Here is a 21,369-nt window from a genome sequence, read left to right on the forward strand (position 1 = left end):
TTTTTTTAATCTACAGAAATATCACATTTACATAAGTATTCAGACTCTTTACTCAGTACTTCAAGTTTTCTTGGGTATTTTCCAAGCTTGGCACACTTATATTTGGGGAGCTTCTCCCATTCTTCTCTGCAGATCCTCTCAAGCTCTGTCAGTTTGGATGGGTAGCGTTGCACACCAAATATTTATTTTACACCATAATTTGCAAATAAATTAGTAAAAAATCCTACAATTTGATTTCCTGGATTTTTTTTGCTAATTTTGTCTGTCATAGTTGAAGTGTAACTATGATGAAAATTACAGGCCTCTCTCATCTTTTTAAGTGGGAGAACTTGCACAATTGGTGGCTGACTAAATACTGTTTTGCCTCACTGTATGTTCACTATGGTGCATCACATTTTTTGGAACCTCTCCAGCAAGCTGATAATAAACTATTATTAATTTAAGATTGACTTCGAGTGTCCCTGTGTTGTATTTCCACAACAAATATAAAATTATCACATTGGCAGCTTTCATAATTGTATAGACACCTGTTTCCCTCGCCTCTATTTAACATCTATGGATTGTTCACCCTCATCTCTTGCACACCAGTCTCGTTTGTTTGCTGTTTCCATGGACGCACTGCGGCTCGGTCAAATAAGTACACAAAGAAACAACATGTCCCACAATGCAGTTTGGATGCGGAAGAGAAGGAAACAACTTCCAGTTGATCGGCATTAGCGTCACGGCAGCAGCGTTAGTATCCCGGGAGCAGCATTAAGACTTTCGGTTTTCTGATTTTGTCTTCAAAATAAAAGTACAACGCTATATATATGATCCAAAATAAATAAACAATGCAGCTTTCCATTGGGCATAATGCTAAAATAATGTTACAAAATTATAACTACATCGGGGAAATATCTAAACTAAAGATAATTACTACTTTATATAAGATTATATTATAAGGTGGAGCACATTGAGAAATGGCTGGAGCTTAATTAAATGAATGTAAAGAAAATAATATTCTAGAGACCCTACTGATCTTGCACTGAAATCTATACATGGTGTAATTTCTTGGATGACTGTGGTCTACCCAGTAGCCATTTCTACTCCACCCATTCCATTGGTCCAAATGCATGGCTCCCAAGTGGCACAGCATTCTAAGGCACTGTAACTCAGTGCAAGAGGCATCACTACAGTCCCTGGTTCAATTCCAGGCTTAATCACATCTGGCTGTGAATGTGAGTCCCATAGGGAACCACACAACTGGCCTAGCATTGTCCAGGGTAGTCCATCATTGTAAATAAAAATGTCTTCTTAACTGACTTCCTAGTTAAATCAAATGTAAATAATGCACTGTAGGCCTATAAATTACATATGGTCTTATATAGAAAAATGTTTCTATGTGCCGATGTAAAAGTGTTGTTGGGAATACTCAGTAGGGTTTGTAGAATCTATATGTGGTGTCATTTCATGGGGCTTTGAGTAATGCAGAGTGTTGCTGGCCTTTTACTTCATCCATTCCATTGGCCACAATATGAATCACTGTATATGAAATACTCTGTATTATTGAGAGCCCCATGAAATGACACCATATATACATTCTACAGACCCTATTGAGTATCCTCTACAACACCTTTACTGTGGCACCCAGAATAGATTTAGCTGTATATCTATTCCATATACAGTGATTCACATTGTGGCCTTTCATTTGACCTTGGAACATGTTTTAAAACCGACATTTAATGCAAATGTCACTTAAATATAAATAAATAAGATTCATTGTTAATGTTTAGCTAATTATATTTCATATATCATGAATAAATACAGGTTATTGACACGGTTCTACTATTACACGGGGAACTTTTATTTTGACAAACTTCAAAATTCCATGACCAGGATGTAACTTTTTAGTGTTTCTGACGAGCCGCTGATATGATCAGCTGACAGTTCATTCGTGTTGTTATTTTGCTCGCTATCTAACGAAGTAATTTAGGGTGGCTAGCTTGCTAGCGGTCGAAATTGGTGTTATACTGTGGTTCATTTTAATTTTTAATGTGTTTCTCGTATATTTAAAAAGTGGTATAGTTACACATATTTATTTGACTAACGTTAGTCGTGATATCAAAGGAGCTGTCACTCCTATTTAGCTCTCGTGCAGGATGACTTCTCGGCGACCGGACAATTTTGATGGTTTAGGTTACAGAGGTATTGAGGATCCTGCTTACAGTGGGGGCTACAGTGGAAGGTCATTTAATAATTCTTCTATTGTGGACCTGCAGAATTGGGTAACAACACCGCCAGATATTCCAGGTAGCCGAAATTTACATTTTGGTGAACGCACGCCCCAATTTGAGGCGGCCCCTGCAGCACCTGGTGCTGAAGAGACTCTGCCCACAGCTCCTCCATCCGGTAGGGGACATCATTTCAGCAACGCTGACCATTTTCATTCACAACAATGACTTCGACACGAAATCGTCACTGTGTCATGAGTGTTTGAATGTGAAAGCGTCTGGTCTATATCTTAACATTAAGAAATGTGAACTCATAGCTGTCAAAGATTGTGTGACACCTTCATATTATGGTATTCCAGTAAAAGAAGAACTTACATATTTAGGCATAACCATTACAAAGGATCAGAAGTCTAGAGGCTTACTAAATGTTAACCCTCTTATTAAAAAAACCCAGATGAAACTAAATCAATGGCTACAGAGGGACTTATCTTTGAAAGGTAGAGTCCTAATAACCAAGGCTGAAGGTATCTCTAGACTAGACTAACATATGGTGCTCTATCTTTATATCTTGACTGTAAAATAAGCATGGAGATAGACCAGATGCTTTTCAACTTTCTTTGGAGATACCGTACCCATTACATTAGGAAAACTGTTGTAATGAACACTTATGAGAATGGTGGACTGAATTTTCTGGATTTTGCTACTTTAAATAAGACTTTTAAGATCAATTGGATAAAACAATTCCTAAGAAGACTCACTTCTATCTGGAATTTTATTCCTCATCGTGTCTTCTCTACTTTTGGTGGCCTTAACTTCATGTTGTTTTGCAATTATAACATTGACAAAGTTCCAGTGAAACTTTCTGCTTTTCATCGGCAGGTTTTCTTGTCATGGTCCTTAATTTATAAACACAATTTTTCTCCACACAGATATTGAATATGGAATAATCGGGATATATTGTATAAAAATACCTCTCTGTTTTTAGAATATTGGTTCAGAAATAATATCCTATTGGTGAGCCAACTGGTAAATGCAGAGGGTCTTTTACTCAGTTATAAAGAATTTTACACGGTCCCTGTAACACCTAAAGATTTTGCAATTGTTTTAGATGCCATTCCCTCAGGTGGTTGCTACAGTGCCTTGCGAAAGTATTCGGCCCCCTTGAACTTTGCGACCTTTTGCCACATTTCAGGCTTCAAACATAAAGATATAAAACTTTATTTTTTTGGGAAGAATCAACAACAAGTGGGACACAATCATGAAGTGGAACGACATTTATTGTATATTTCAAACTTTTAATAAATTAAAAACTGAAAAATTGGCAGTGCAAAATTATTTAGCCCCCTTAAGTTAATACTTTGTAGCGCCACCTTTTGCTGCGATTACAGCTGTAAGTCGCTTGGGGTATGTCTCTATCAGTTTTGCACATCGAGAGACTGAAATTTTTTCCCATTCCTCCTTGCAAAACAGCTCGAGCTCAGTGAGGTTGGATGGAGAGCATTTGTGAACAGTTGGTAGAGCATGGCGCTTGTAACGCCAGGGTAGTGGGTTCGATTCCCGGGACCACCCATATGTAGAATGTATGCACACATGACTGTAAGTCGCTTTGGATAAAAGCGTCAGCTAAATGGCATATATTATATTATTATATTATTTTATTATATTAACAGCAGTTTTCAGTTCTTTCCACAGATTCTCGATTGGATTCAGGTCTGGACTTTGACTTGGCCATTCTAACACCTGGATATGTTTATTTTTGAACCATTCCATTGTAGATTTTGCTTTGTGTTTTGGATCATTGTCTTGTTGGAAGACACATCTCCGTCCCAGTCTCAGGTCTTTTGCAGACTCCATCAGGTTTTTTTCCAGAATGGTCCTGTATTTGGCTCCATCCATCTTCCCATCAATTTTAACCATCTTCCCTGTCCCTGCTGAAGAAAAGCAGGCCCAAACCATGATGCTGCCAACACCATGTTTGACAGTGGGGATGGTGTGTTCAGGGTGTTGAGCTGTGTTGCTTTTACTCCAAACATAACGTTTTGCATTGTTGCCAAAAAGTTCAATTTTGGTTTCATCTGACCAGAGCACCTTCTTTCACATGTTCGGTGTGTCTCCCAGGTGGCTTGTGGCAAACTTTAAACAACACTTTTTATGGATATCTTTAAGAAATGGCTTTCTTCTTGCCACTCTTCCATAAAGGCCAGATTTGTGCAATATACGACTGATTGTTGTCCTATGGACAGAGTCTCCCACCTCAGTTTTAGATCTCTGCAGTTCATCCAGAGTGATCATGGGCCTCTTGGCTGCATCTCTGATCAGTCTTCTCCTTGTATGAGCTGTACGTTTAGAGGGACGGCCAGGTCTTGGTAGATTTGCAGTGGTCTGCTACTCCTTCCATTTCAATATTATCGCTTGCACAGTGCTCCTTGGGATGTTTAAGCTTGGGAAATCTTTTTGTATCCAAATCCGGCTTTAAACTTCTTCACAACAGTATCTCGGACCTGCCTGGTGTGTTCCTTGTTCTTCATGATGCCCTCTGCGCTTTTAACGGACCTCTGAGACTATCACAGTGCAGGTGCATTTATACGGAGACTTGATTACACACAGGTGGATTGTATTTATCATCATTAGTCATTTAGGTCAACATTGGATCATTCAGAGATCCTCACTGAACTTCTGGAGAGAGTTTGCTGCACTGAAAGTAAAGGGGCTGAATAATTTTGCACGCCCAATTTTTCAGCTTTTGATTTGTTAAAAAAGTTTGAAATATCCAATAAATGTCGTTCCACTTCATGATTGTGTCCCACTTGTTGTTGATTCTTCACAAAAAAAGACAGTTTTATATCTTTATGTTTGAAGCCTGAAGCCTTGTTATTAATAAAAAAATGATAAAAAAAAAAAAAAAAAAAGAAATCACTCAACTTTCAACTAGCTACCTAGCTAGGCCTGAGAATAGTAGAGTCAGTGTCAACAATTTGCATTTACATTTACATTTAAGTCATTTAGCAGACGCTCTTATCCAGAGCGACTTACAAATTGGTGCATTCACCTTATGACATCCAGTAGAACAGTCACTTTACAATAGTGCATCTAAATCTTAAAGGGGGGGGGGGGGTGAGAAGGATTACTTATCCTATCCTAGGTATTCCTTAAAGAGGTGGGGTTTCAGGTGTCTCCGGAAGGTGGTGATTGACTCCGCTGTCCTGGCGTCGTGAGGGAGTTTGTTCCACCATTGGGGGCCAGAGCAGCGAACAGTTTTGACTGGGCTGAGCGGGAACTGTACTTCCTCAGTGGTAGGGAGGCGAGCAGGCCAGAGGTGGATGAACGCAGTGCCCTTGTTTGGGTGTAGGGCCTGATCAGAGCCTGGAGGTACTGAGGTGCCGTTCCCTCACAGCTCCGTAGGCAAGCACCATGGTCTTGTAGCGGATGCGAGCTTCAACTGGAAGCCAGTGGAGAGAGCGGAGGAGCGGGGTGACGTGAGAGAACTTGGGAAGGTTGAACACCAGACAGGCTGCGGCGTTCTGGATGAGTTGTAGGGGTTTAATGGCACAGGCAGGGAGCCCAGCCAACAGCGAGTTGCAGTAATCCAGACGGGAGATGACAAGTGCCTGGATTAGGACCTGCGCCGCTTCCTGTGTGAGGCAGGGTCGTACTCTGCGGATGTTGTAGAGCATGAACCTACAGGAACGGGCCACCGCCTTGATGTTAGTTGAGAACGACAGGGTGTTGTCCAGGATCACACCAAGGTTCTTAGCGCTCTGGGAGGAGGACACAATGGAGTTGTCAACCGTGATGGCGAGATCATGGAACGGGCAGTCCTTCCCCGGGAGGAAGAGCAGCTCCGTCTTGCCGAGGTTCAGCTTGAGGTGGTGATCCGTCATCCACACTGATATGTCTGCCAGACATGCAGAGATGCGATTCGCCACCTGGTCATCAGAAGGGGGAAAGGAGAAGATTCATTGTGTGTCGTCTGCATAGCAATGATAGGAGAGACCATGTGAGGTTATGACAGAGCCAAGTGACTTGGTGTATAGCGAGAATAGGAGAGGGCCTAGAACAGAGCCCTGGGGGACACCAGTGGTGAGAGCGCGTGGTGAGGAGACAGATTCTCACCACGCCACCTGGTAGGAGCGACCTGTCAGGTAGGACGCAATCCAAGCGTGGGCCGCGCCGGAGATGCCCAACCCGGAGAGGGTGGAGAGGAGGATCTGATGGTTCACAGTATCGAAGGCAGCCGATAGGTCTAGAAGGATGAGAGCAGAGGAGAGAGAGTTAGCTTTAGCAGTGCGGAGCGCCTCCGTGATACAGAGAAGAGCAGTCTCAGTTGAATGACTAGTCTTGAAACCTGACTGATTTGGATCAAGAAGGTCATTCAGAGAGAGATAGCGGGAGAGCTGGCCAAGGACGGCACGTTCAAGAGTTTTGGAGAGAAAAGAAAGAAGGGATACTGGTCTGTAGTTGTTGACATCGGAGGGATCGAGTGTAGGTTTTTTCAGAAGGGGTGCAACTCTCACTCTCTTGAAGACGGAATGGACGTAGCCAGCGGTCAGGGATGAGTTGATGAGCGAGGTGAGGTAAGGGATAAGGTCTCCGGAAATTGTCTGGAGAAGAGAGGAGGGGATAGGGTCAAGCGGGCAGGTTGTTGGGCGGCCGGCCGTCACAAGACGCGAGATTTCATCTGGAGAGAGAGGGGAGAAAGAGGTCAGAGCACAGGGTAGGGCAGTGTGAGCAGAACCAGCGGTGCCGTTTGACTTAGCAAACGAGGATCGGATGTTGTCAACCTTCTTTTCAAAATGGTTGACGAAGTCATCTGCAGAGAGGGAGGGGGGAGGAGGATTCAGGAGGGAGGAGAAGGTGGCAAAGAGCTTCCTAGGGTTAGAGGCAGATGCTTGGAATTTAGAGTGGTAGAAAATGGCTTTAGCAGCAGAGACAGAGGAGGAAAATGTAGAGAGGAGGGAGTGAAAGGATGCCAGGTCCGCAGGGAGGCGAGTTTTCCTCCATTTCCGCTCGGCTGCCCGGAGCCCTGTTTGGACTTTACATTACCGACAGTAACTTATGCGACATACTTAAACTTTAGCGTAACGTTACGTGTCTTGGTTCCACAAAAATACGTTTAACTTTCTTTGACTTCGCCCTGAAATCCACGTTAACAATCAGTAACCATTCATATAAATGATTCCTGTGCAAGATAGGGATTCAATAACATTAAAGTACAAAAACACTGAAGAGAGCACAAACTACTGTAGGCCTAGCCTAGATATCTGTTTTTAAACTGTTTTATGAGGCACTGTTCTTGATTGCATATACTATTGCGCTGATAGAATCCAACCAACTCATATCCAAACAAGTCCAGAATTACCTACAAGAAGTAAAAAAAATAATATTGACAGGACTGCCTTTCAAAGCATCAATGATGAAATAACAGAAACAGAAACTTGGCATTTGAGCAGACCTACCACCATTTTGGGGTTCAGACAATACCCTGCAGATAGAGAGGGAGTGTATTGTTGACCTACAGTAGGAGCATTTCTCAAGTAGGCGGATGAGTCATACTGTATATTATAAAGTAGCTTTCCTGGTTATTTGCGCGTTTAGGTGCATTTGTGAACATTGATTGATGTCAATCACACTACAGGGTAAATCCACTTGAATTAAATCCCTTTTCAACAGCATTCCATTTTTTATTCAAAACTTTCCATTGATGTTTGCCCGTGGAAGAAGTGGTCAGATAGGGACTTTTTGGACATGAATGCCAAAACATTAATGAGATAAACATGCTCAAAATTGACCCATTTTGCATACCATACCGTGAGACATCCATGTCTTCTTCAATGGAAAATATAAACAGTTGAGTTTGATGTCATTTAAAAGCTTTACAAACAGTTTTTTCAAAAACCTTAAACCATTAACATCAATTATCTAACAATGCGTAAATTAAAAACATTTTCATGTTTGCTTAGACCCTATTTCACATCATGAGGTTTTTCTGTTGTGCCCACCATCGGTTGAGACACAAGATGCTCTTCCAGTGATGAAGACATGGATGGATTACCAACAACGATGAGACAGCCTAAAGGGAGGAGGAAAATAACCTGTCCCTCAACAAAACAAAAGAGCAGATTGTGGACTACAGGAGACAGCAGAGAGAGCACTCCCCCATCCACATCAACAAGTCTGCAGTGGATTGGGTCAACGTCAACAGTGAAGAGGCAACTCCGGGATGCTGGCCTTCGAGGCAGAGTTCCTCTTTCCAGTGTCCGTGTTCTTTTGCCTATCTTTTTATTTATTTTTTTTCATCCCTTTTTCATAGTATCCAATTGGTAGAAGTTACAGTCTTATCTCATCGCTTGAACTCCCGCACAGACTCGGGAGAGGCGAAGATTGAGAGCCATGCGTCCTCCGAAACACAACCCAACCAAGCCGCACTGCTTCTTGACACAATGCCCATCCAACCCAGAAGCCATCCGCACCAATGTGTCAGAGAAAACATCGTATACCTGGCGACCTGGTCAGCGTGCACTGCGCCCGGCCCGCCATAAGAGTCGCTAGTGCGCGATGAGACAAGGATATTCCTGCCGGCCAAACCCTCCCTAACCCGGACAACTCTGGGCCAATTGTGCGCCGCCCCATGGGCCTCCCGGTTGCGACAGAGCCTGGGTACAAACCCAGAATCTTTAGTGGCACAGCTAGCACTGCGCCTTAATCTTTTCTTTTTAATGGCCAGTCTGAGATATGGCTTTTTCTTTGCATTTCTGCCTAGAAGGCTAGCATCCCGGAGTTGCCTCCTCACTGTTGACGTTGAGACTGTTGTTTTGCAGGTACTATTTAATGAACTTGCCAGTTGAGGACTTGTGAGGCGTCTGTTTCTCAAACTAGACACTCTAATGTACTTGTCCTCTTGCTCAGTTGTGCACCGGGGCCTCCCACTCCTCTGTCTATTCTGGTTAGGGCCAGTTTGCTGTGTTCTGTGAAGGGAGTAGTACACAGCGTTGTACCAGATCTTCAGTTTCTTGTCAATTTCTCGCATGGAATAGCCTTCATTTCTCAGAAGAAGAATAGACTGACGAGTTACAGAAGAAAGGTCTTTGTTTCTGGCCATGTTGAGCCTGTAATCGAACCCTCACGAGTTAAAGAAGAAAGGTCTTTGTTTCTGGCCATTTTGAGACTGTAATCGAACCACAAATGCTGATGCTCCAGATACTCACCTAGTCTAAAGAAGGCCCGTTCTATTGCTTCTTTAATCAGAACAACAGTTTTCAGCTGTGCTAATATAATTGCAGAAGGGTTTTCTAATAATCAGTTAGCCTTTTAAAATGATAAACTTGGATTAGCTAACACAACGTGCCATTGGAACACAGGAGTGATGGTTGCTGATAATGGGCCTATGTAGATATTACATTAAAAAATCTGCCGTTTCCAGCTACAATAGTCATTTACAACATTAACAATGTCTACACTGTATTTATGATCAATTTGATGTTATTTTATTGGACGAAAAATTAGCTTTTCTTTCAAAAAGAAGGACATTTCTAAGTGACCCCAAACATTTGAACAGTAGTATGTGTATATTTATATCATCCAGTCTCTAACATTGCTCGTTCTGATATTTCCAATAATTTTGTGTGTATTTTTTTTATTTTATTGCTAAGTATTACTGCACTGTTGGAGCTAGAAACACAAGCATTTCGCTACACCTGCAAATCTGTGTACACGACTAATAACATTTGAGGGGGGTTTGCGTGTCTTGGTGACTTTACACCTCCGACTAATACGTGTGCTTCCCCCAGTGATGCTGTGACCCTTGCAGTATACTTGATGCTCTGCTTGTTTGTTGACAATAAACTCAATTCGACGAGTCTAATTTCTCAGCTACTTAGCCTATGATGCTCAAAATATTGAGTGACTTGCATGACTATGATTTATTTATGTATAACAATAAATAAGGTTTTCCATTAAATGTTGCGGTTAGATATTCATTCACATGTATATGTTCTTTCTCTTTCAGAGCAGTTGAACAGATTTGCTGGATTTGGTATCGGGCTTGCAAGGTAGTTCAATGTTTCAGTAATTCAGTGGTAGTTTAGTAGTAAAGAGATGACTATGATCCATCTTGACTTCTAAAGGAAAGTAAACATTTACATTAAACAAACCATTTCCGTCATTAAACATTATATATACAGTCAAAGTGTTTGGGAAAAGGAAAGCGGTAAGCCAATACAGTGCATTCGGAAAGTATTCAGACCCCTTGACTTTTTCCACATTGTGTTATGTTACAAGCTTATTCTAAAATTGATTTTTTTTTAATCCCCCTCATCTATCTACACACAATACCCCATAATGACAAAGCAAATTTAGAAATGTTTGCTAATTTATAAAATACAATTTTAAAAATGAAAAATCACATTTGCATAAGTATTCTCAGTACTTTGTTGAAGCACCTTTGAAGCACACTTTGGCAGTGATTACAGCCTCAAGTCTTCTTGTGTATGATGCTACAAGCTTGGCACACCTGTATTTGGGGAGTTTCTCGCATTCTTCTCTGCAGATCCTCTCAAGCTCTGCCAGGTTGGATGTGGTGTGTCGCTCCACAGATATTTTCAGGTCACTCCAGAGATGTTCGATTGGGTTCAAGTCTGGGCTCTGGCTGGGCAACTCAAGGACATTAGGAAGCTTGTCCCGAAGCCACTTCTGCATTGTCTTGGCTGTGTGCTTAGGGTCGTTGTCCTGTTGGAAGGTGAACCTTCACCCCAGTCTGAGGTCCTGAGCACTCTGGAGCATGTTTTCATCAAGGATCTCTCTACTTTGCTCCATTCATCTTTCCCTTGATCCCATTCCCTGCCGCTGACAAACATCCCCACAGCATGAGGCTGCCACCAACATGCTTCACCGTAGGGATGGTGCCAGGTTTTCAACAGACGTGACGCTTGGAATTCAGGCCAGATAATCTGACCAGAGAATCTTGTTTGTCATGGTCTGAGAGACTATTAGTTGCTTTTTGGCAAACTCCAAGCGGGTTGTCCTGTGCCTTTTACTGAGGAGTGGTTTCCGTCCGTCCACTCTACCACAAAGGCCTGATTGGTGGAGTGCTGCACAGATGGTTGTCCTTCTGGGAGGTTATCCCATCTCCACAGAGGAACTCTGGAGCTCCCTGACCAAGGCCCTTCTCCCCCAATTTCTCAGTTTGGCCAGGCGGCCAGCTCTAGGTGGTGGTGCCAAACTTATTCTATTTAAGAATTATTGAAGCCACTTTGTCCGTGGGACCATCAATGCTGCAGACATTTTTTGGTACCCTTCGCCAGATCTGTGCCTCGACACAATCCTGTCTCGGAGCTCTACGGACAATTATTTTGACCTCATGGCTTGGTTTTTGCTCTGACAGGTGTGTGCCTTTCCAAATCATGTCCAATCAATTGAATTTACCACAGGTGGAGTCCAATCAGGTTGTAGAAACATCTCAAAGATGATCAATGGAAACAGGATGCACCTGAGCTCAATTTACAGTCTAATAACAAAGGGTCTGAATACTTGTGTCAATAAGGTATTTCTGTTTTTATATGTCATCATTTTTCAAATAAGGCTGTAATGTAACAAAATTTGGAAAAAGTCAAGGGGTCTTAATACTTTCCGAATGCACCGTATGTACAGTGCATGGTTGGCTGAGAGAAATTGATGATAAAATGATTGCGGGGGCTGTTTTGTTAGACTTCAGTGCTGCTTTTGACATTATCGATCGTAGTCTGCTGCTGGAAAAACGTATGTGTTATGGCTTTACACCCCCTGCTATATTATGGATAAAGAGTTACTTGTCTAACGGAACACAGAGGGTGTTCTTTAATGGAAGCCTCTGAAATATAATCCAGTTAGAATCAGGAATTTCCCAGGGTAGCTGTTTAGGCCCCTTGCTTTTTTCAATTTTTACTAACGACATGCCACTGACTTTGAGTAAAGCCAGAGTGTCTTTGTATGCGGATGACTCAACGCTATACACATCAGCTACTACAGTGACTGAAATGACTGCAACACTCAACAAAGAGCTGCAGTTAGTTTCAAAGTGGGTGGCAAGGAATAAGTTAGCCCTAAATATTTCTAAAACTAAAAGCATTGTATTTGGAACAAAACACTCACTTAACCCTAAACCTTAACTAAATCTTGTAATAAATAATGTGGAAATTAGTAGCTAAGATGGGGAGAAGTCTGTCTATAATAAAGCGATGCTTTGCTTTCTTAACATCACTATCAGCAAGGCAGATTCTACAGGCCCTAGTTTTGTTGCACCTTGACTACTGTTCAGTCGTGTGGTCAGGTGTCACAAAAAAGGACTTAGGAAAATTGCAATTGGCTCAGAACAAGGCAGCACGGCTGGCCCTTGGATCTACACAGCGAGCTAATATTAATCATATGCATGTCAATCTCTCCTGGCTGAAAGTGGAGGGGAGATTGACTTCATCACTACTTTTATTTATGAGAGGTATTGAAATGTTGACATGACATGTTGAATGCACTGAGCTGTCTGTCTAAACTACTGGCACACAGTAGTGGCACACACAACTACTCGGACACCCATGCATACCCCACAAGACATGCTACAAGAGGTCCCTTCACAGTCCCCAAGTCCAGAACAGACTATGGGAGGCACACAGTACTACATAGAGCCATGACTACATGGAACTGACGCAAGCAGTAAAATTATATTTTAAAAAACACATTTAAAAAAAAAAAAAAACCTTATGGAAAGTGAAGCAACACAAACATTGGCATAGACACACACACACACACACACACACACACACACACACACACGATAACATACACACTATACATACACATGGATTTAGTACTGTAGATATGTGCTAGTGGTGGAGTAGGGGCCTGAGGGCACACAGTGTGTTGTGAAATCTGTGAATGTATTGTAATGTTTTTTTAAATTGTATAAACTGCCTTAATTGTACAGTGCCTTCAGAAAGTATTCATAACCCTCAACTTATTCCACAATTTGTTTTGTTACAGCCTGAATTCAAAATGGATGTGAAAACAATCAGATTTAATCCATCTACACACATTATGCCATAATCACAAATCAAATACAGAAATATCACGTTTACAGAGTGAAAAGAAGAGAAACTGTACAGAACAAAAATATTTCAAAACATGCATCTTGTTTGCACAAGGCACTACAGTAATACTACAAAAAGGAATTCACTTTTTGTGCTGAAAACAAAGTGTTATGATTGAGGCAAATCCAATACAACACAATACTGAGTACCATTCTCTATATTTTCAAGCATACTGGTGGCTGTTATGTTATGAGTATGCTTGTAATCGTTAAGGACTAGAGAGTTTTTCAGCTAAAAAAAAATAATCAGACTGGAGCTAAGCACAGGCAAAATCTTAGAGGAAAAACCAGTTCAATCTGCTTTCCACCAGACACTGGGAGGTGAATTCACCTTTCAGCAGGACAATAACCTGAAACAAGCCAAATCTACACTGGAATTGCTTACCAAGAAGACAGTGAATATTCCTGTGGCCGAGTTACAGTTTTGACTTAAATCTACTTGCAAATCTATGCAAAGACCTGAAAATGTTTGTCTAGCAATGATCAACAACCAATTTAACAGAGCTTGAAGACTATTGAAAATAATAATGGGAAAATGTTTCACAATCCAGGTGTGGAAAGCTCTTAGAGACCCAGAAAGACTCACAGCTATAAAAGCTGCAGAACATGCTGTGCTTCTACAAAATATTGAGTCAGGTGTGAATACTTATGAAAATGTGTTAGTATTGTGGAGTAACTACAATGTTGTTGATCTATCCTCAAATGTTTTCCTATCACAGCCATTAAAGGCTGTGACTGTTATAAAGTCAACATTGTCCTCATAGTGAAATCCCTGAGCGGTATCCTTCCTCTCTGGCAACTGAGTTAGGAAGGATGCCTGTATCTTTGTAGTGACTGGGTGGTTTGATACACCATCCAAAGTGTATTTAATAAATTCACCATGTTCAAAGGGATATTCAATGTCTGAATCTCAATTTAATCCATTTTAAAATCAGGTTGTAACACAACAAAATGTGGAAAAAGTCAAAGGGTGTGAATACTTTCTGAAGGCACTGTGTTCACACCATGTCTTCTTCTTCCAGTCTCTTTACTGAAAATGTCCTGGCTCACCCTTGCATTGTGTTTCGACGTCAGTGCCAGGTAAGCCTACCTGCAGTATATGTCACAATTCACATGTTCAGAGTTTGTATGTGTTCCATCCTTAGGCTTTGGTGTACTCTGTTGACTCAAATCTTTCTACAATACAGTAAATAAATCTTCATGGGTGTATCACAGTTGCCCATTATAATGCTACTTAAGGTTTCACCTCCAGTGAGCTTGAAGTAAGTATTTAATGAACTAAGTTGAAGTAAGTAGTAATAATAAATAAATTATTCCTAATTCTGTTTGTTTGTGGCTTCCAGGTCAATTATCACGCCAGGTGCTACCATCTGTCCCCATTGACTGCTATCAGTGTGATGTATAATGTCACCAAGAGTCAGGTAGTAAATGCTTTTCACAAACCCAAAACCCAACATTCACAAATAGGCCTAACAAATATCACCACAAAAAAATTTCAAAAGATGTTGAAAATGTGGATTTTGGGCTAACATGTTTTAATGCCGGTATATTTTTGTGAATTGTCTGCTTGCAGGGTCCTAAGGCCTTATGGAAAGGAATGGGCAGCACCTTTGTGGTACAGGGAGTCACATTGGGAACAGAAGGCATCATAAGTGAATGCACTCCACTACCACGGTATGCATTTACTGTTGGAAGATATTTGAGACAAGAAAACTAGCCAATGGGAATATTGCTTATATTAGTCATTGCCTTTAGTCCTCGCCTGATCGCACACCATATCTTTGACAAGACTTCGACAAACAAAAATAAAATGTTTGTATTGCTGTTGATAAAAATCGAGCACAACATCAATTGCAAGTCATCCTTTTAAATGGCGTTAGGTGTCAAACTTCCACTCACTATGTGGCCTCTAGCCACTACAAGAACATGCTGGAGGTAGGTGATTATACTCAAGAGAGGCTATATCTATCAGCTCCCAAGGGTTCCAGTGAGATGATCACAAAGTTCCAGTACCAACATCGAAGACCACTAACAGCTTTAAATTAATGGGGAAAAAACGGCATGAAACAAACTATGGAGTATACTTCATAAATAAGTGTTCAAACAATACAATAACTTGTTTAAACCAACCTTTTTTTATTCTTAAAAATCTGAATTATGTTAAATCACCTTGTTTGAAATAAATGAACACTGTTACTTACCTGGTACCTTGGATAGAGGACTGACTATGCTTGTTTGTTTGTTCTCAGAGAACTCTCCCACAAATGGAACCCCAAGCAAGTTATTGGGCATTTGGTTCTGAAAGGGTAATAACATTTATTTTCTTTCCTAAATAATGAATGGTTTTTATACTGTAACTTACAAGTAACAGTATGGTAAGTGATAATTTAATTGCATAACTATAGAGTGCATATTCATATGTATAAAAAAAGTATGCAGGGTTATAGAGAAGGGACTTTACATTTAGATGCTGTTATCAGATGGTGCTGATATCTTTATTTCAGTAGAATGCTTTGATCTTATGACCAGTTATTGTGTATCTCCTTTTTACAGTTTGACCTGTGTGGTTGCCATGCCATTTTACTCAGCAAGCCTCATTGAAACTGTGCAGGTGAGTGTGTCCATACTTCATACTTACTGTATATGGATGATGATCCCTTTGTGGTCTGTTGTACTTTGGCTGTCCTTATCTTGTCCATCTGTATCTTCTATAACTCCCCTTCACTTTCTAACTGACTTTGGGTGAGTTTCCCAACAACATAAAGATAATCTTGAGTGTGAAGATCATTGTTCGTCCATTGTCTAATAAAGATAAATATGGCTTCATGTTTTTGCAAAACTCAACCTTTTTTTTAACAGTATCACAGAGCTGGTCTTTTCAATCCAAACACACATGCAGAGATAATTTCAGATCATTCTGTATTAACCATGAAATATGCACCACACCCATAGTGTCCCTTTTTGTGTGTCCCCAGAGTGAGATCATCCGGGACAACCCTGGCATCCTGGACTGTGTGAAGGAGGGTGTGGGCCGGGTCATGGGAATGGGCGTCCCCCACAGCAAGCGCCTGCTGCCCCTATGGGGTCTCATGCTCCCCACCGTGCTCCACGGGGTCCTCCACTATGTGGTGAGCTCCACCGTGCAGAGGCTGGTTCTCTTCCTCCTGCGCCGGAAGAGTCCGGCCAAGCAGCCCGTGGACGGCTCGGAGACGGTCCAGACTATGCTGGATGCTTACTTCCCAGAACTCATGGCTAGTTTTGTGGCCAGTCTGTGTGCCGATGTCCTCCTCTATCCGCTGGAGATGGTGATGCACAGGCTCCACATCCAGGGCACGCGCACCATCATCGACAACACAGACCTGGGCTTTGAGGTCCTGCCCATCAACACGCAGTATGAAGGCATCCGGGACTGTGTAAATGTGATCCGGCGAGAGGAGGGAGCCTTGGGATTCTACAAAGGCTTTGGCTCCATCGTGGTGCAGTACTCGCTACACGCCGCCGTGCTGCAGATCACCAAGGTGATCTATTCCACCTTGCTGCAAAACGCCTAAAAAAAACAATGCAAAATATTCCTAAATGTTCGTTGGTGGTTGCCCCTTTGAAACCCTGTTTTTTTTTTTGCTCATTCTGGAAAATGTTGTCATTTTCGAAAAAACTAAAATACCAAAAGATGGCTTGATTATTTTTTCTGTCCAGAAGCACATTTCGAGTGTTTTGCCGAGAATGGTGTCCCTAATTGTCAGCACTTCCACTGTGTCACAAAGCACTGAATAATAATATGTACTATGATACATGGAATCAATAAATATCCCCAATGGTCATAGAAGGAAATACACTTAACTTGCATCTGTCAAACTAACTCACCCTGGCGTCATTTATGTGAATTATCAGTCAGTAGTCTTCTCTGCAAATCACACGATTTTTCTGGTGTATCTCATCTGAAAGGATCTCATTTCTACATTGTATGAATGTGACAATTTGTTGCTTTTGTGTTTGTTAGCACTAGCAGAGGATGGGTTGTGCCAATGTATCCAGAAATGTATGTACAGAAAGTCTTTCAATTATTATTTGCTTTACGAGTGACATTGTATGTTTGTAGGTATCAGTAGCGGTGCGTGGGTAAAATCACTAGAGAAGCCAGAAAAAATCCATATTACAACCTATGTGTTGCTATGTAAGCTGTTAGTTCATATGCCTTGCGACAGTGATATATAGGCCTAAAGGCCGAGACAAGAAGAAGACACAGTGGCAGAATAAATTCAACCACACCGTATTTTCATCACAACCCTGAGATCACCATTCACAGTTGAGCTCGCTCAGTTTAGCTCAACGCTGATTGGCTATTATTTTATAATTTTCTTTTATCAAGGGAGGCAAAATGCTTGTTGGCTTCCCTTGCATTCAATGCTAAGGGCGGCAACAATGTCATACTCTTTTGGACCAGACAGCATCAGATAGATGGCCTACACATACAGAGACGGGGGTGCTGTTTCGTTCGTTCGGTTTGCTTTGAGATACTTTTGTATAGTGGATGTGGACACGCATTCAAATGAGTGGATTCGTCTATTTCAGCCACACTCATTACTGACAGGTGTATAAAATTGAGCACACTGCCATGCAATCTCCATAGACAAACATTGGCAGTAGAATGGCCTTACTGAAGAGCTTAGTGACTTCCAACGTGACACCGTCATAGGATGCCACCTTTCCAACAAGTCAGTTCGTCAAATGTCTGCCCTTCTAGAGCTGCCGTGGTCAACTGTAAGTGCTGTTATTGTGAAGTGGAAACGTCTAGGAGAAACAACGGAGCAGCAGCGAAGTGGTAGCCCACACAAGCTCACAGAACGGGACCGCCGAGTGCTGAAGCACATAGCATGTAAAAATGGTCTGTCCTCGGTTGCATCTCTCTCTCCCGAGTTCAAAACTGCCTCTGGAAGCACAATAACTGTTGGTCAGAAGCTTCATGAAATGGGTTTCCATGGCCGAACAGCCGCACACAAGCGTAAGTTCACCATGTGCAATACCAAGCGTCGGCTGGAGTGGTGTAAAGCTCGCCGCCATTGGACTCTTGAGCAGCGGAAATGCATTCTCTGGAGTAATAATCACGCTTCACCATCTGGCTGTCCGACGGACGAATCTGGGTTTGCCAAATGCCAGCAGAACACTACCTGCCCCAATGCATATTGCCAACTAAAGTTTGGTGGAGGAGGAATAATGGTCTGGGGCTGTTTTTCATGGTTCAGGCTAGGCCCCTTGGTTCCAGTGAATGGAAATCTTAATGCAACAGGATACACTGACATTCTAGATGATTCTGTGCCTCCAACTTTGTGGCAAGAGTTTGGGGAAGGCCTTTTCCTGTTTCAGCATGACAATGCCCGTGCACAAAGCGAGGTCCATACAGAAATGTTTTGTCGAGATCGGTGTGGAAGAACTTGACTGGCCTGCACAGAGCCCTGACCTCAGCCCCATCGAACACCTTTGGGATGATTTGTAACGCTGACTGTGAGCCAGGCCTAATCGCCCAACATCAGTGCCCGACCTCACAAATGGTTTTATGGCTGAATGGAAGCAAGTCCCCGCAGCAATGTTCCAACATCTATGTGTAAAGCATTCCCAGAAGTGGAGGCTGTTATAGCAGCAAAGGGAGGACCAACTCCATATTAATGCCTATGATTTTGGAATGAGATGTTCAACAAGCAGGTGTGCACATACTTTTGTTAATGTGTACATTCAGCCTCTTGCGAATTAAAAATAGCATTATGAAGGGCATTATGAAACACAGACCAAAGAAAATAGAGACCAAAGAAGAAAATACATGTTTTTTTTTTTCTTGGTCAGTTTTTTTGGGAAGCCTGGCTTACTTTGGCATCCATGAATACATGCCACTGGTAGGTATGTAGTATCAAGTTGTTCACATTTTGGTATCCACCGAGTACATTGCATTACAAATGAACAGTACATTATGAACAGTATGTAGTGTGAGAGTAGGAACATGAACAGATTTATGAGAATGGGTGATTGAGTTTAGCGTTTATAGAAGATTGACCTGCCTCTTTTGTAAATGTTTTAGGACCATACGGAGCTCAGAGTAGGGAAATGTATAAGATAATTTGGTCATCGCTTGAGAACCTTGCTGAAAATAAATGTCGGACATATTCTTTGCTTTTGTGTATTTGAACAATGAGTTCTCCAATGCAAAGGATGGCGGCAGCGAGAAGTAGCTGGTTTCCAACTGAACCTCAAATTCAGTGGGAAACCAACCAGCATTCAGATGCCTTCAGAAAGTACACCTTGACTTATTCCACATTTTATGTGTTACAGCCTGAATTCAACATTTACTCAATATATATTTTTTCACCCATCCACACACAATACCCCATAATGACAAAGAGAAAACATGTTTTTAGAAATGTCTCATTTACATAAGTATTCACAGCCCTGAGTCAATCAATACATGTTAGAATCACCTTTTGGCAGCGATTACAGATGTGAGTCTTCCTGGGTAAGTCTCCAAGAGCTTTGCACACCTGGATTGCACAATATTTGCACATTATTATATGAAAAATTCTTTAAGCTCTGTCAAGTTGGTTGTTGATCATTGCTACTGTAGACAACCATTTTCAAGTTTTGCCATAGATTTTCAAGCCCAATTAAGTCTAATCTAAATAGGCCACTTGGGTATATTTGGCCTTGTGTTTTAGGTTGTTGACCTGCTGAAAGATTAATTTGTCTGTTGGAAAGCAGACTGAACTAGGTTTTCCTCTAGGATTTTGCCTGTGCTTAGCTCTATTCCATTTCTTTTTAGCCTAAGAAACTCCATAGTCTTTGCCGATGACAAGCATACTCATAACATGATGCAACCACCACCACCCTTGAAAATATGAAGAATTGATACTCAGTGATGTGTTGTGTTGGATTTCCCCAACCATAACTTTTTGTATTCAGGACATAAAGATAAGTTCTTTGCCACATTATTGCATGTTTTTTTTTCTTTTTTTTTTTAAAATTCTGTACAGGCTTTTTTTTTGCTTCTTTTCACTCTGTCATTTAGGTTAGTATTGTTGAGTAACTACAACATTGTTGATCCATCCTCAGTTTTCTACTATCACAGCCATTAAACTCTGTAACTGTTTTAGTCAACATTGGCCTCGCGGTGAAATTCCTGAGCAGTTTCCTTCCTCTCAGGCAACTGAGTTAGTAAAAGAAGCCTGCATCTTTGTAGTGACTGGGTGTTTTGATACACCATCCAAAGTGTAATTAATAACTTCACCATGCTCAAAGAGATATTCAATGTCTGCTTTTTTATTTACCAGTAGGTGCCCTTCTTTGTGAGGCATTGGAAAAACTCCCCGGTCTTTGTGGCTGAATCTGTGTTTGAAATTCACTGCTTGACGTGTTATTTCTTACATTGGTACCCCAGGTCATCTTAGGTTTCATTACATACAGTCGAGAAGAACTACTGAACATAAGAGCAGCGTCAACTCACCATCAGTACGACCAAGAATATGACTTTCGCGAAGCGGATCCTGTGTTCTGCCTTTCACCCAGGACAACGGAATGGATCCCAGCCTGCGACCCAAAACAAAAACGTTGAAAAAGAGGGAAACGGAGCGGTCTTCTGGTCAGACTCCGGAGACGGGCACATCGCGCACCACTCCCTAGCATTCTTCTCGCCAATGTCCAGTCTCTTGACAACAAGGTTGATGAAATCCGAGCAAGGGTAGCATTCCAGAGGGACATCAGAGACTGTAACGTTCTTTGCTTCACGGTAGCATGGCTCACTGGAGAGACGCTATCGGAGTCGGTGCAGCCAACTGGTATCTCCACGCATCGCGCAGACAGAAACAAACATCTTTCTGGTAAGAAGAGGGGCGGGGGCGTATGCTTCATGGTTAACGTGACGTGGTGTGATCATAACAACATACAGGTACTCAAGTCCTTCTGTTCACCTGATTTAGAATCTCTCACAATCAAATGTCGACCACATTATCTACCAAGGGAATTCTCTTCGATTATAATCACAGCCGTATATATTCCCCCCCAAGC

The 21,369-nt window shown here is 41.7% G+C and overlaps 1 protein-coding gene across 1 annotated transcript; it reads left to right on the forward strand.

Moving 5' to 3' along the window:
- The first annotated feature begins 1,890 nt into the window (after nucleotides 1-1,890).
- LOC118391494 (mitochondrial outer membrane protein SLC25A46-like) lies at nucleotides 1,891-19,485 on the forward strand. Its single transcript, XM_035782946.2, has 8 exons — nucleotides 1,891-2,388; nucleotides 10,216-10,258; nucleotides 14,346-14,403; nucleotides 14,667-14,744; nucleotides 14,897-14,997; nucleotides 15,573-15,629; nucleotides 15,877-15,934; nucleotides 16,299-19,485. Exons 1-8 carry the CDS (start codon nucleotides 2,139-2,141, stop codon nucleotides 16,872-16,874), a joined length of 1,221 nt encoding a protein of 406 aa, XP_035638839.1. The 5' UTR covers nucleotides 1,891-2,138; the 3' UTR covers nucleotides 16,875-19,485.
- The last annotated feature ends 1,884 nt before the right edge of the window (nucleotides 19,486-21,369 follow it).

The sequence above is a fragment of the Oncorhynchus keta genome, chromosome 12 (assembly GCF_023373465.1).
Source record: "Oncorhynchus keta strain PuntledgeMale-10-30-2019 chromosome 12, Oket_V2, whole genome shotgun sequence".
In the NCBI taxonomy this organism is placed as follows: domain Eukaryota; kingdom Metazoa; phylum Chordata; class Actinopteri; order Salmoniformes; family Salmonidae; genus Oncorhynchus; species Oncorhynchus keta.

Excerpts from the sequence above, each read along its gene's own strand:
- LOC118391494 (XM_035782946.2), top strand. The coding sequence starts at position 2,139 with ATGACTTCTCGGCGACCGGACAATTTTGATGGTTTAGGTTACAGAGGT. Across the intron at positions 2,389-10,215 it reads GCCCACAGCTCCTCCATCCG|AGCAGTTGAACAGATTTGCT; the intron begins GTAGGGGACATC and ends TTTCTCTTTCAG. Across the intron at positions 15,630-15,876 it reads GGGCATTTGGTTCTGAAAGG|TTTGACCTGTGTGGTTGCCA; the intron begins GTAATAACATTT and ends TCCTTTTTACAG.